This window comes from Cygnus olor, chromosome Z (assembly GCF_009769625.2).
Source record: "Cygnus olor isolate bCygOlo1 chromosome Z, bCygOlo1.pri.v2, whole genome shotgun sequence".
Taxonomy (NCBI): domain Eukaryota; kingdom Metazoa; phylum Chordata; class Aves; order Anseriformes; family Anatidae; genus Cygnus; species Cygnus olor.
The window spans coordinates 60469297-60485830 of record NC_049198.1 but is presented as its reverse complement, the minus strand read 5'-3'; the positions used below and the strand labels follow the sequence as shown (position 1 = coordinate 60485830).

The following is a 16534-nucleotide window of genomic DNA, read 5'->3' as shown; positions in this document are numbered from 1 at the left end:
AGTTGTCTCTGAGGCACAGGAGGATAACTAATTTGATTGTCCAGCTGTCCTTTGTCAAAAAAAAAAAAAAAAAAAAGCTTGGGGGAATGTAAAAGATTCAATATCTTATTCAACCAGTAAAATTATCAGATGCTTTTCACTTCGTAATTACTTGGAAGTCGTGCTATGAGGAAAGCTCTAAGACTTTGGTCAAGCCTTCCTGTCAGTACAAGCTTTCCTTCAGTTCAGAGCACACTTCACAAAAACATGCATTTTTTTCACCTGTGAGAACTAGTATGAATGTAGTGTTGAACTGTATGTGTAATAACATGTGACTTGATATTTAAAAGGAATGTTACAAATTTTTATCTTGAATGGTTGTGCAATACTGAAAAAGACCTGTTTTTTGAAAATTGGGACTGTCAGTTTGGAACTATTTCATGACATTTTAATTTTTGGCTAATAAGCATTCTCAACTTCAAGCCTTCAATTAGAATAAAAATCAGTCATCTCAACTCATGCATTTTTTTTCCTAAGTCATGAATTTTCTACGCAGCCAGAGATTTTTCATTTCTCTTACACCAGTTTTTAGATCATTATCCTGGAGATACCTGTGAGCAAAATTTAAGTTAGTGATTGAACCACAAATATGTGGTCCCTGGTTTGACCTTGAGGGTGCCAGGTTCACTATTTTGATGAGTTCAAGGTCACCGAGTTCACCAGACCTGCTGAACTGAACTGGCCCTGCTGCTGGAAGAGATGCTGCTACCCTATCCTTACCTCCTTTGTTCCTGCACTTACATGGTTCCATGGTGAACGAGAATGAGGACTTCAAATATATTAAAGAGCAACTGGTGAAAAACCTTGTGTTTGTCAGTGGGATAGGTTTGAGTTCACTGCACTGCAGCAGAAACAACTGCATTTGTTGTCCAAAGGCAAGGTGGTAGTGGGTGAAGTTTTCCACACAGTGCTGGTCTTAAGCACCTAGGCTGTAGTTTGTCAAATATTAAGGGAGTAGGCACAGCTATAAAGAAATCTGATTTCTCCTTCCTTACTGAAATTATTGGCCCAAAGCCTTCATAATTATTTTTGTCTGCATTTTGTGTTTGCAACATCAACAACAGTAGTTTTTAAGTAATCTCATACTTGGCCAGTCAGTGCCATCAAGTTTGGTGGGAGGAAAAAAAAAAGTCTCCTAGTCTCTGAAGTCTTTCGTACTGTGATATTTTATGTTGCTCTTTGTACTGTTCAGTTTCTCAGATCAGTCACTTCAAACTGTTTTTGAATTCTGCTGAGAAACTGTGGTCTTTCTCCAGGCCCGAAGGCCAGGAACTCTGAATCTGTCATCAGAAGTGTCTTTACTCTTCTATCTGGAATGGAAACTTAATACACACGGTACCTGTTTTGTAAACTTTCAGTAGGTCAATTAACAAATACATTTCAGCTGTCAAACTTTGATGCTTCACTTTCTAAATTGATATGCACACAGTAACTGAAGTGGTAGAAGACAAGAAGAAAAGATACAGCAAAAGTGATGCCAGACACGGCGATTGTCTCACAAAGGACTGCCCTCTGTGTGAACTGGTGTATGTGAAGTTTTTAGATTTCATGCCATGTCAGCTGAAATGCTGGTGTCCATTGTCTCTGTTAGTTTTAGAGTGTATGTATGTTAATTCTTCGCGAGGCAGGGTAATGTAGAGTAAGATGTAGTATCCAGATAGCTGTGCCAGGAGCTCGCTGTACCCAGTGGTGCCGGATGTTCCTGGCCATCACGTATGAATTCCAGCACACTGCATAGGCTGCTCCTTAATGACGGTGGTACTGCTAACACAATCTGCTCTAATTAAATAAACTGAAACCTATCTGTGTGTATAACCAATTTATACTTTCATTTATTCAATACATTCATATTTTAGTGTAGATGGGGTTTATTTTTTTGTCCTTTACAGCCTTCTGGTTTTGAACCTAGTTTGCAGCAGTTTCTAGTCCTGGAGTTGGCAGGTTCATGCCTCACTGGAAGGAGCTTAGCTTAGCTAAACTGGGCAACACAGTGTGGAAATGCCATTAAATATTTGCAGATGAAGATTTTCAAACTTCATGATTATGAAAATCAGAAAATACCATGTGCAGGGTTTCAAAAAAGTAATATACTGTAGCTGAACTGTCTTTTTATTTTTACTTTTTTATTATTATTTTTAATAGGGGTTTTGTTCAAAGTAGTGGGTTAGCCAGGGTCAGATTTTGGGTTACACAGATCTGACCAATGGCAAAATTCATATAAGCCTTGAAGTGTTAATCTTGCACTTTGAAAGACGATTTTGTAGCAATCAGATGGCTACAAAAGTCTGTTCCATTTAGAAATGACTTGTGCAACATAGTGTTTTTGTCTCTCTGTACTCAAAAAACTTTATTAGTAGTAATAATAGTAAAGAGACCTGTTTTAGGATACGGTTATTACAAAGTAAATATACACTTTATTTCTGACGCAAACACTTGAAGTAATGGAGCTGTATGCTATTCTGTGTTTGATGTTTTTCACTACGACCTTGTGTTGCATGAGGGAATTTTCTGAACAGGGAATGTTAGTGCTTAGTACCAAACAGATGACAGGTTTTGTGTGCAAGAGTGATATGAAAAGCAATGCAAAAGCTCAGGGTCGAAGTAAAAGGTAGTGTAAAACGATATAACCTTAGCTTAACAAGTCACCGTTCTTCAAATAAGTTGTGTCCACAGCTTGTAACATGTAATCCTAGGTGATAACAGTTTTGAAGCAGAAGATGATGGCACTTGCGAATGGCCACATGATGACTATAGCAGCAGGTCAGTCCACTGATGGGAATGTCACCCTTCGAGGGTGTGCCACTATGTTGAGATGAGTGTCTGCTGCATCATCATTTGGTTGCTGTTTTAATTGGAATAATTCCCTTTGAGCTGTGCCTTGAGCTGACTCACATCACCATTTTTTCTCTGGCCTTACTGTTTGGTTCTCATGCAGAATTGCAGGCAGAAATTAAATGGCTGTAGAGGCTTCTGTTCACATCAGTCCTCATCTTCAGAGGTGCCCACTACTGGTGGCCAAGGTGGCACAGCAGCCTGTGAGGTAACTTCAAATTATAATTAGTCTCCTAAGGAAAGCCAGCATTCAACTGTCGGTTTTCCTTACTGTGCTAAGCAGCAGTTTTTGTCTGTTTAGCAGCTGTTTCACAAACCATCAGCATATCTGGTAAAAGGAGAGCAAGAATTTCCAGAAGTTTAGGCAGATGCAACCATGAATGGCAAAATAGACATCCAGCCAATTTTAATCTGAGACAGAACTTCCAGGGTACCATTACATGAACATTTTCTCTGTCTCAAGATACAAGCTATCTTGAGTTCCTACCCAGTGCTGTTCCCTTGGTGCCCTGTCAGCACAACTCATGCGGGCTCATGTTCGAGGGGCTGTTCTAGGTCGCTGAAATGGTTTGAGGCAAAAACAAACCCCCCAAATAAATTGTCAGTTAACAGAGTAGCCTTATGAAACAGCTATGATAGCACGCGTTTATGGAAGGAGATGAGTTATGGGCAAGAGAGAGCTTCAGCATGCTCACTATCCAGACTTTACTACTGTGTTGGATACTTGGATGCTTAATTTTAGATGCTCAATTAAGTTAGTCATCTAGGGTCTTCTGTACCAAAGGAGAAGAGTTAAGTACCTCTAGATGGTAATTAATCCTGTCTCCCTGTTTGTACGTTGATGGGTTACATAGGAAGCCTTGCTGTTTGACAGCTAGCTTCTGAAATTGGGTTTAGGACACAGTGAGAATCAGCTTGCTTCAGTTCAGGGTTACCTTGCATTTACTGCAGATTTGTAGGATTGTTTGTGTAAGAATTCATCACAGCGAACTAGTGCTTCATAAGTTAATGACTTGGTTTACTTTGATAGTGTCTTTTTCAGGTAAGCAGGCCTTTAGGTTAACATCTGAATTGTCATATCATTACTGTATAACAGGAGGGTTGGCTCATACAAAATCTCTTGTTGAGACAGTGAAAGGATTACAGCACAAAAAACATGATTTTGTCCAGTAGATAAATTTCATGCTTTCTGAGCTAGGCTCTGTGTGTCACGCCAGTCTCAAAAGCCTGAGAATTCATAGATGAATCTGTTTCTGCAACCGTTTGTTAATCTCCCCATGATATTTATGGTGGGAAGTGTAAGTCTTATCTTTTTCTTTTAGGTTGACAATTGCATTTTTCGCACTCTCTGGTCTGGATATGTTGGATTCCTTAGATGTGGTGAACAAAGATGATATAATAGAATGGATTTATTCCCTTCAGGTCCTTCCCACAGAAGACAGTGAGTGAGTTTTTAGTTTTTTTTTTAATTGATATTAACTTCTTTACTTTTGCATTTCACCTGGGGGAATAGTGTATGGCTTTTGTTCTTTCGTAAATACAAGCTTGACCTTCCAGAAGTGCTGTCCTGATAATTTCAGGTAGTGATGTCTAGCAATTCCTAGAAATAGAACAGAAATTCCCTCTACAGAAATGAAAGTAAAAGTTAAACTTTTTTTTTTTGTATTCAAGGTAAAGCTATGAAATTAATATGAAGATAAGACAGTATAAAATAATAATGAAGTTGCACCTTTAAGCATCTCAGAGAAATGTTTGACCTGTTTCTAAAAGAAATGCATGCTATATAAGCCTTATGGGTCTATTAATGATTATGTTGACATCAACAAATTGTAGCTATGCCAGGAGCTATAAGCACAGGTGTGTTTATTTGGAACAGCTTTTGGAAAAGGGAGGTGTAGCATTACGAAACAAAAAGGGTAAACACAGTTCCAGCTTCAAAATGAACAATCTGTTCTTTAGATCAGTGACTTTAATTTACCTGACATTTTTAGAAGTAATGCTGTTGCTGTGACCCAGCTGTTCTCAGGCTGGAAGGTGCACAATAGATCCAAGCAGGGGAGGGACCACGCAGGACCTGGCTCTTTCCAGGTGACTGACTGAACAGGAGCGCAGGGAGGTGCTGTTTCTGTGGGCTGCTTGGTATTCACATATTTTCAGTGGCACTGCACGTGAATGGCTAATAGCAGTGGAGGGAACAGAAGGGAGGGAGCTGCAGGCAAGACACTGCTATTTTATGATAATAGGTATTGGCATGTTGATTGCTGGAGTGGGGATAGCTTCAGGCTGGTCTTAGAGCAGAGGTAATTACAGATGCCTGTCTAAGCTGTTCCATCAATGAAAAGCATTTTTATGAAGTGAGTGTATGGAAGTCCAGCTTGCTGATGCTTGATTTTTACAGTAATGTAGAGATCCATTTTCTTGTTCTGGCAGCTTAGAAACCACCAGATCCACTCTAGGCATTAGCTCTAATGGATTTGTTTTTTCTTGTGTTGTATTCCAGGACTAATTAGAAAAAAAAAAGAAAAAAAAGAGCTTTTGGATCACATAATTGTCCCCACCGTGGTTTTAATCATGAGAAGGTACTTACCCTTTGGTGTTAGATTTTTTTTTTCCAGGGTGTGCATGCTTTGTTATAGGAGTTGCACACTTTCTGATCTCTATCCCAGTCTTCAGGAGTATATCTTTAAAACAAAAGTGAAGTCTACAAGTTTGCAAGAAGGGAGATTAGAATAGCAATTTTTTGTTTGTCTTTGATACAGTATACAGTAATTCTTAATAAGTTTTTTTTTTTTTTTCATACCTAGCCAATATTTGGGATAGTCCCATTGTCAAGAGCCTTGTAGGGAGGGCAGTATAACTCTCAACATGCAGATGCAGAGTCTAATAATCCAGGAAATAGATAAGACGTTCTTTTTTTCTTACCCATCATAAAATTACAGGACAGTAGTTCTGGGGAGGATGCTTTTGGCAGAGCATTCTGTGCTTTTAAATATGTGTCTTTCTCAAGAAAGAAGACCAAACTTCCTTCAAGTCATCTATCTTTGTATCCCTTTATAAGGAGTCTGTTCTTCTTACATTCTCTTGTGTTTACAAATAACAATACTCTGTGTGGTTGCTTGACTCCTTTAAAACTTCAGCATTATTTTTATTCCATTTCTATGTCATCTAATAGATGCTGTACAATATAAACGATATCGAGCAACAAATTGGATACTGGGCGATTAAATGTTTAGAAGGGAATGTGTAGCCTCCTTTAGCATCTCCTTTCCATAAAATGTATTGACTTTTTATTTTTTTAGTCTTGGGTGTATGCAGCATTTGTTAGTGGGCAGCCTTCCAGCAGTAGAGCTCTGACTCCCTCTTTTGGCTTCTTTGAAGAAGTAGCTAAACTCTGGTAGGCTGCAGCACTGAAGTTTTTGATTTCAAAGTGCTTTTACATCTCCAGTTAAATAGAATGATGCATCAGAATCTTTCCTGGTTAAAAAACAAAAATAATTATTCTGCTTTTAAAGAGATACTCTATTCCACCTTTTTAGTTGTGCATGCTGATAGATCTCTCTTTCTGGGGAAGGTTGTTTTTCAAACATTTAAATTATAACATAGTTTAGTTTTATAATTTCTGGAGCTGCAAATTCCAATAACCTTGCCTTAAGTAACTAACTGTATTTCACTTGATGTAAATCTTTATTGCTTTTGGTTGTACTGCAACCTAACAACCATTTTCCAATGGATGGCATACAGAAAAATTGTTACTCTACGAACTTAGTATCTGTTTACTGCTATCAGTAGGTATTATAGTAGGAGTACTGACGCTGGCTGGGATGGTGTTCATTTTCATCACAGCAGCCCAAACAGTGCCGTGTTTTGGGTTTGTGACTAAAACACTGCCGGTAACACAGCAGTGTCTTAGCTATTGCTGAGCACAGCCTGCACAGCATCCAGCCTTTATCTTTTTCCCACTCTGCCCCCCAAGCTGTGGCAGGCAGGGGAAACAACCACAACAGCTGACCCCAGCTGACCAAAGGGATATTCCCTGCCATCTGAGATTGTGTTCAGCAACAAGCTTGGGAAAAAGGAGAGAAGCGATGATGATTGTGTGGCTGTGCCTTTTGTCTTTCTGAGTACCAATTGCATGTGCTGAGACCTTAGTTTATATGACGTGACTAACCATCTGCCTGCTGATGGGAAGTAGTGAATAAATTCCTTCCTTGCTTTGCTTGCACACACAGCTTTTGCTTCACCTAACAACCTATCTCTGCCTCCATCCACTAGTCTTCTCACCTTCTTCCCATTTTCTCCCCATCGCACAGAAAGGGGGAGCGAGTTAGTGAGTGGCTGGGAGAGTGCTTAGCTGCTGGGCAGGGTCAACTCACCACAGCCAGGTATTACAGAACTTGGTAGAAGATTCAGCATTTGGTGTTTTAGAAGGCTGAGTTCAAGTCTCACAATATGTTGTGATAGTTCTAAGTAGTATGTTTGTTTACTGGTATGTGACATATCTGGTGGCAAAGGAAAACTTCGGTTCACTGGTTAGTAGCTGTTGAAATTTTTACACAAAACTAAAGCTCATTAGCGCAAACTCGTGAGACCTTGATCTTGCCGACTAAGAAATCAAATGTGGACTTTGTCAACCAAACTGAAATGCACAATGGAAAGCTAAAGGTTAAGTTCTGACAGGACAGGCTATATTCTCCAGTGGCTTTACTGTAACTGCAAAACATAGGAGTTTAAAACAAATAATGTCCTTTTAGGTACCATAACTGATTTCAGCTCAAATGTTTTTGAGTCAGAAACTGACTCATTACCAGTTATATGGAGGAGAAAATGGTATGTCACACATCATAGCTGTCCCTCACACAGAAACTTATATTCTAGCTGAATGCTTGGTCTCATTGCCATCTTCTGCTTATTTGAAGGGCCCCTGTCTTCTATAACTCTAGCAAAACTGATTGACTTTGTCTTTTGTAGATTTTGGCTGTTGTTACTTTTTCTTCGCATTTAGCAAATGCTCTGCTTAGGTGCATGTCAAATACATGTGCTTGTTTTGTTTCTGTGTTCACTTTTCTTTTTGCATTTTAAGGGAGGGTGGTGCTCCTTTACAAGCCTTATTAGAAATGATGTATTTAGACTAAGCCATACTTTTCAAAGTCTTAGTAAAGTTGGAAAAAGATTGACAAAAGACCTGTTTCAACTGCTTGTTCTTTAGATTCTTCTCATGTCAGAGCTTTGTCACTTTCCCTCTCATAAAGCAGGTCGTAGGCAAAATTTAAAATTTATTTTGACTGTCTTAAAGTGCAACTCTTAGCAATGTGAGAAGGATGTAACCCAGTATATTGCAGATCACATAAAATCCGTTCTGCACTTTTGAAAGACCGTGAATCCAGAGCTCCGGACTGAAGAAGTGTTAATTATGGACAGACAGTGGAGGAACATTCCTTGGCCATACTCATCCACCGTCCTCCCCCATAGCAACACAGACATTTATTTGAGCCTCCTTGGGAGCTGGTTTAGCTCGTTGAAGTGGCAGAAAAGCATGTATTTATTTATCTAACAGAGGGTTAGCTCTGTTCTGAGGGTGAACCTAGTTGGCGGGGAGTGCTAGCGCCAGCCCAGCAGTGGAGAGGGAGCAAGATTGTACACTTCGACACCTGGATGTGTCACTGGCTTTGCTGTCCTAAGAAACTGTACCCTAAGGAGAGCTGAAATATCTTTCTTCTGCAGCTTTGAACCCCCAGGATCCATGTGTAACAGGCTGAAAACTGTCACAGGACGTCAGGAACCTAAAAAGTTCCTTATGTCAGGGTCTGAATTTAGTTTAGCAATAATGCTTCTTTCTTCTTTATATGCGTATCAGTACTGAAAAAACAGGGAAAGTGCCACTGACTATTTTTGACATCATTGTTACGTGTAGGCTTTTCAGGTCATGAGTTTCTTGAGTAGAAATACTCATTTTCCTCCAAAATAGCCCTATTTAATGGTTACATTTGAAGTATATATCTGGATATATCATTGGACTGCTATTGGAGAGAATGCAGCTTTGCATTTTATAACACATTCTATTGCTCTGATTTGTAAGAATAATTACTTTTAGATCTAGTTCAGTAAGAATTGCTTATGTTCACCTGTCTCTAGGTATGCTGACTGTGTTGGCCAGTGTTAGAGCTGTATTTTTTTTAATTTTATTTTTTTGCATTTTAAGAATTTAAAGGTGTGTAAAATTGCTACTGTACTTAGCAAAAGGAGAAAAGAAAGCCGTAGAACAAAAGAAATGCATAGATAATGCAAATGGGAAGGAATAGTGGTAAAATTTACCACTGTTCTCACCCAAGGCTAATCATAGATGAAACAGACAACAGAAATGTCCCTTCTGTAACATAAAAGCTCCTAGCTTCTAGAATAAGTCACCTGTGGTCATCACTGGTAGCTCTGGTACATGTTGTAAGGGCTTCCTGGCCTATGCACACTTAAGTGATGTGATCTTCAAGGTAGTCTCGGCTCTTGACGTAAGTGTGGAATTATTTGGTTTCGGGAGAAGGTCAAATTTGCTTATTTCTGAATCATTTTTCTAGGCTTTTTTCTTTGAATCAGCTTGCAGCAACCATGCACTGATTGATGTAAAGTTTGTTATTTGTTTCTCTCTCTTAGGCTGTTTCAGAAAGTAATGTGTGCTTAACTCTGAAAGTGAACACTAGGTGGTACCATTTCATAACTGCAGTTTTCCTCAGTGCTTGAACTGGTCACTCCAGCAATTTTTTACAAGGGACATAATTTATGATTCATATACTTTTAATGAGGGTACATTTAATTTTCAGATCTGATTCTGGCTTTTTGCAGTTCAGAAAAGTAGGCAAGAGTTTGATAAGTGCTACTAAGCTATTTTGAAAGATAAGAAATTTGAGCAGCTTGCAGTGAGATGGTAAAACCAACTTCACAGAAAGTGAGATTGAGCTTAAACTGAAGGACAGTGTTTTTTCCCTTGTTCCCCTTTAGTTCAGAACCCGTATGTGCAACAGGAAACTAGAAAAAAAGTTGAGACGTGACGTCAGTGTGGCAGAGTCATCTGTTTAGAAATGAGCTGTTCTCACTTCCCGTTTAACACTTCCTTTATCAGCTCAGCACTCATACTGTAGTTCAAGAATTGCAACCATAAATTTAGCAATTCGCTTGCAATCCTGAAGCTCTTGGAAGAATCTGTTGTGTCCACATTACTGACAAGTTTTTGTTGTTTTTTTTTTTTTTAATTTGGAGGAGATAAAACTTCACTCTGGAGACTGTGCAGTAGTGGGGGCACTGAAAACACAAACTGTTTTTGTGTTTCTTCTAAGAGCCATTGTGTAAAGCCTGGGACTGGAGACCAGAAGTCACTGAAATAAGTAGTCAAATTTTTAAATCAATGACAGCAATACAGTTAAAAATCCAGCATTTGAAAACTACCCGTGGTAGTTTTTGGTTGGTAACAGTTTAGTGGTGTAAGAAAATTTTAAAACACTGCCTCAGAATTGAACAGCTGAAGAGAATAATAGATTCTGATTTCCTTCAAGCAGTTCATTTTTGGTTTCTTTTTCATAGTACCTGTCATGTAAAAGCCAGTCGAGGTAACCCACCAATAGCACAATGCACTTGGGATTCATGTTGCCATTTCTGCCTTGACAGTGCATCATCACTCATGGTGGGGATGTCCTGTGATGGGGATCAGTCTTGTCAGGTTGAATCCTTCCATCCAGCAACTAGAAACTGCATTCTGTTTGATGCAAAGCTGTCCTATTAGTAGCACAACTTTTTTTTGCAGCAGGTCAGACTAGCTAGTGGTGTCAGTAGGCTAAAAATTGTCTTCTGGAAGAAGGGTTTCCATATTTATACTATTTCAAAGTGTATTTTGTAGTTTACTTAAGCACATTCAACACAGGTTATTTTTTAATGAAAATGGGACAAGTGATTGGTTATTGTTTCTACTATGCCATCTAGGAAGTTTGTTATTTAAGAAATAGGAATTCTAGTTCTCTTACGGATTCATTCGTTCCATATCGTTTTTGAAATGGTGATGCTTTTTGGGTAGCGTCCTTCAGGACTGTAGGTTAGCCCTACAGAGTAATATTTATTGTACTTTCTGGAACCTGTTGCAACACAAAACATAAATCTTTGACTCCAGGAACTAAAAGGCAAGAACTGCCTGCTGATAATATTTAGATGATAACAAAATGTAATGGTTATGCTTTTTTTTTTTTTTTTTGTCTACAGATACAGATACTCTCTTTTTTTTCTTTGTTAAGTAGGACTGTAGCATACGGATTTCTTATTGCAGGCTGAACTGACATTACAGCTTCATTACACCTGTAGAATCATTAAAAAGTACTTCTGGTTGAAAGGTGAAAGAACTGGAGAATTGCAAGTATTTTCTTCCTGTTGAATCATAATTCATTCCATGTAAATTATATCCAAAGATCAAATATTAGATAAATTAAATCCTACTGGTCTTATAGAGGAACTCAGATACTGCATAGAAGTACTTAGACTGACATAAGCTTCTAATTTAAATGTTACATACAGGCATTTATGGCATTTACAATTTGAAGTTAACGTGTCAAACTATGCCATAGTTGGTAGACCACATTGCATAGTGGTAGTTTTAGGACTTTAGGCTTTATTGTTTTTCAGTTAGTCTGGTGCAAATTTCCCAAATCTCCATGATTTGGGGGGGAAAAAGGAAGGAGAGAGAATTTAAGGACACCTGAGTGCTGTGAAACTCACTAGGCATTCAGAGGATGAGAGGTAAAGCAATAGAGCTTCTGCTCTATTGAAACAGATATGAGCCCTGAAAACTGTGCTTAGCTCTAAACAGTATATGGTACACAGTTCTGTATACCACATGCATAGGTATTGTGATACATTTAAAAGAAATCATACCTGAATCACTAACAGAGGTGTTTGATAGTTAAAACATTCTTGTACCTGTGCTTCAGGTAAGAAAGAAGAATGGTTTCAATTAAAAAATTGCTTTTTGCATTAACTATCTATATCACTCTGACAATATCAAGTTAAATCAGTGCTAGCTGAAAACTGCAAACAGTTTGTCCATGTGTATGTTGCAAAGTATATTAAAAACAATTCTGCTTGGGAACAGATGGTATTAACAGGCAGGAATCCAGAGAGGGGGAAAAAAATCTGTTATCTCTGGGCACTTTTCCAGGGGAATAATCTTTTTTTTGTCCTCTTTTTTTTTTTCCCCTCTTTTTTTTCCTTGACTCTTAGGAGCTTGGAATACAGTTCTGTGCTGATATGAACAGTGTAGTTCCACAAAATTAAAGAAAAAATAATAATCTGTTGCTTTTTTTTTTTCATTACAACAGGAATTGAGTTTGCCTATGACTTCCTTTTTTTGTTTGTTTGTTTGTTTTTTGTTTGGTGGTGGGTTTTTTTGGGTTGTTTTTTTTACTAATCAGAATGATAATAAACTGAGGTTGGGAACATACTGAAAGACACATGCAAATTCTGGTAGTACCAAGAATGATGTTGAACTAGCAGGTCTTGAATTTTACTAGAGATTTATGGTTAATAATTACTGTTTCAGCAAAAGCAAATTAGTTGAATCTTTTTTTTTTTTCTTTCTTTCTTTTCCAGAGTCAAACTTGGATCGCTGTGGATTCAGAGGCTCTTCATATTTGGGAATGCCATTCAATCCCTCCAAGGTCAGTTATGCAAGTGTAGGGAGGAACTTTTTCAATTAGGTAGTAAATGATCTTGTGTCTTTTTTATAACAATAACTAAACAATTGTGGAATGTCTGGAAAACAGCAATTTTTGCACTGCTAATGCATTGAAATGTTTGCAGAGCCTTTAGGAATCAAAAGTACTACTAAAATGGTGGTGCTTGTATTTCAGGGGCAGTGAAGAAAGTAAAATACAGATTGTGGTTTGTCTTAGTGTACTCTGCTTTTCTGAGTGTGAGTAGGAGAACTTCTGTAGCTCAAGAACTATCAGCAAACTTGGTAGCGAAGGGCAGAACAGCTCAGCATTAAGCGCTGTTCCTCAGTTTTCCTCTTCCTATGATGACAAATGGATATCTGGTTGCACCTGATATCCACTCAAACATAGGCAAGGCTCTGCTCATCCCAGTTTGTCAGTGTCTATAAAAGAAGGATGCTTCATACCCCATGGAACTGAGGTTCAAGAGAGATGCCGGTCCGATAGGTTGTAAGGTCCGATACGGTTGTAAGAAGGCTATAGATGCCAGTGTGCAGGAAGGACTGTGAAACAGTATTTTCTACGTTGTGCTTGAGAATGAAGAGTCAAACCTCATTAAAGAGTGGATGAAAAATCTAAGAGAGTACCAAATTATAAATACTCGATTTTTCTGGAGGACAGATAGTAAATTCTTAAATGTGACTGAATGAATCCTGCGATATAAAATTGAGAGCAAAACCAAATATACTTATGACATGCTTATGACTGTAGTAGAGATTAAAACTGTTTGGACTAAGAGTGTGAGGCATGCTTTGGCCTCATTTTTACTTACTCTTAACAGCATAACTTTATGCTTCTGAGTAGCTTGTAGGAATATTAATCTACACTAGATTAGCAACTGCTTAGCCACTTTCTGCACTGCAAGTCAGTCAGGTACTCATGGCAATAATATTCAGAGGTTATGCTTTCTAACAAGGGAAAAATAATTATGAGGAGGTTTTTTTTACACCTCTACAACAGGTAGTACAGCAGCATGTGATGGATAAGGTCATTTGTCTCTTGGTTTGCTTTGGTATTTATCCCTTTTTACACTACAGATGGCGTCTGCAGTGAGCTCCAAATGTAGTAGTAAGATGAATTCATCCTGTGTTTTAATTGGAATTAACCTCAGTGGCAATCCTACCACCCACTGTGCTTGGAGGAAGGAAGGAAGCAAAACCTCTGCTTAAAACCTAAACTAGTTTGGGATCTCTAGTGGTGGTTTACTGTGATACTTTGTTAAGAATAAAGTTTAAAAACAAAATAGTAGACAATCATTTCAATAGTTACATATTAAAAAAAAGACTGGGGGTAGTGAGAAGGAAACTGGTTGTCTTCTTTTTAATAAGACACCTAAATAAGTTTAAAGAATCACAGAACATCCCGAGTAGGAAGGGGCCCACACAGGGATCATCAAGTCCAACTTGTGGCTCCACACAAAAGTCAGACCCTATTTCTGAGAGCATTGTCCAGATGCTTCTTCAAGCTGCTACTCATACATCTTGCCCTCCAGACCCTTCACCATCTTCATAGCTCTCCTTTGAATACTCTCATAGTTTTATGTCCTTCTTAATCTGTGGTGCCCAAACATGCACACAGTGCTCGAGGTGAGGCTGCACCAGCACAGAGCAAAGCGGGACAATCCCTTCCCTCGGCCAGCTGGCAGTGCTGGGCCTGATGCACCCCAGGGTGTTGTTGCTCCTTTTGGTATCCAGGGCACACTGCTGGCTCGTGTTCAGCTTGCTGTCAACCACAACCCCCAGATCCCTTTCTGTGGGGCTGCTCTCCAGCCTCTCATCCCGCAGTCTGTACACACAGCCAGGGTTGCCCCTTCCCAGGTGCAGAATCCGTCACTTGCTCTTGTTAAACTTCGTATTATTGGTGATTGCCCAGCCCTCTGATTTGCTAAGGTCCCTCTGCAAGGCCTCTTGCCCTCAAGGGTGTCAGCAGCTCCTCCCAATTTAGAGCTGTCTGCAAACTTACTTAGTATACCTTCAAGTCCCGCGTCCAAATCATTTATGAAAACATTGACAAGAACTGGCCCTGGGGAATGCCACAAGTGACTGGCTGCCAGCCTGGGGTAACCACATGTGGTCTAATCCTCTGAGCCCAACCCACCAGCCAGTTTTCACCCTTCTTATTATGTACTTGTCTAGCTGTATGATGGACTTTTTGTCCAGAAGGGTAGTCGAGGACAGTAAGTGCCATACAACATTGTGGAATAAAAGCACTACAAAATGAATAAGGACATAACTTTACCAAACTGAGATAATAAAAATGCTCCATCATATTTTGTCAAAGTTTTGGGTCAGTGCCATGCAGTGCAGTAAATGCAACAATCCAACAGCATCTCATAATGAGCTAGCCAGTCTGTAGAGGGAACAAAGCGGTGGAATCATGTAACCTGTGGAAATTAGTTACAAGGTTGTTTATTATATCTGGAAAACCATTTGCAGATGGTTGTGCTTTTTATTCAAGCCTTCTTATACTTTTAATTGCATCTGTGTTAAAGGGAACAGATTTGCTTGATTTGTTGGTATACAGAAGTTTAAAGGACCTCCAGCATTGTTCACTTAAAGTGTTCTGAAATGACAGAGGAAACGAACAACTTGGAAATCAATTGTAATGACCTTGAGTTACTTTAAAAGTCTTGTCTTTTTTCTTTATTTGTCATTGTCCCCTGTGCTGTCTTAAGAGTATGTCTGCAGCAGTGTTTTAGTTCATATCATCAGAGAACTTGGTAAGTGCACTTTAATGTGCTTGCACCACAAGAGTGAAGCACGCAAACTGGACTTTCTGAATGAAACTGAGCTGGAAGGAGCACACCAAATGCACTTATCCATTAGCGGGCCTACGGACTAAGGATGCAGACTGCAGCAGTCCCAAATTCTGCAGTGCACATGGTGTAGGCACTGGGACACCAGCACTGTGTTGCTCTGTATTTATTCCTTTGTGTAGACATAACCTTAGAGGATTAAATGTATTTCTTCTCGTTGTTTAGCTGTGTTTAACAATCGTTACACAGTTTAACAGCTTTCTTGTTGCTAGTTTTTTTGAGAAGAAATGCTGTCATTCTTAAAATAACTCCATTTTGTGTCTCTTGGCCCACAAAGCTCACAGTTTCAGGTGACGACAGCAATGTTCTTTTCATGCCTAGGCAGATAGTTTGCTTAGTTGCTGCTGTTGCTTTGGTTTATAGTGTCCAGGGAGCCAAGATAGTTCTATAGCATTAAAAGTAGTCTTTATTCACAGTATAGAACTTAAAAAACCCTCCTTTTTACCAACTCTACAGGTGCCCATTAAAAATCGATTGCTTGGACTATAGTGTCTTTGTTAAACTTAGGACAGGCTTTTACACAGTGTCTGACTGACTGTCCTTTACAGCAGAAACAGTATAACGCCACTTCCTCCTAGCCATGCAAATTTTAGAGGTATTAGCAGTTATCTCCTGAAACCTTTGAGGCATGCTGTCATATTTGCTTTTAGAGAAGCTGCAGCAGTCCTGCTTTGTGATGTCGTGGGGCTGGTTTCTACAACTCCAATGAATTCTCAATTTTTGCCTCTTCATATGCAAAAAAGTATTGTTTTGTTTAGTTTAGTGGGTTTGTTTGTTTTCCCTGAAATGTCCCCTCAAAGGCATTCTGTAATCTGGGCTCAGGTGTGTCTGTTGCATTAGCATGTGAGCATACTGATGATGGTATATTGGTGTATATAGGTACAAAATAAAATTTGATGAGTAGTATTACAGTGAACTTGAAATAATTATGTGGAGTCTTGAAGATAAAATGAATTCCAGTACACTTAAAAGTTGGATAACTATGACTAGGGAACATAGTTTATTATTCTTCTGGTGAATATCTGTATTTGTTTTATATTAAAAACGAACAAAAAAATCATATTGCAAACAAAGATCTGTTAGTCCATCAAAAGCTCCCAAAATCCTA

At 38.9% G+C, this 16534-nt stretch overlaps 1 protein-coding gene across 1 annotated transcript in view; it reads left to right on the top strand.

Moving 5' to 3' along the window:
• The window catches only part of PGGT1B (protein geranylgeranyltransferase type I subunit beta), a 38456-nt gene that overhangs the window by 1385 nt on the left and 20537 nt on the right, over positions 1-16534 (top strand). The window contains 2 exon segments of the mRNA XM_040540680.1: positions 4194-4312; positions 12490-12557. Coding sequence (XP_040396614.1) covers positions 4194-4312; positions 12490-12557 — 187 coding nt within the window.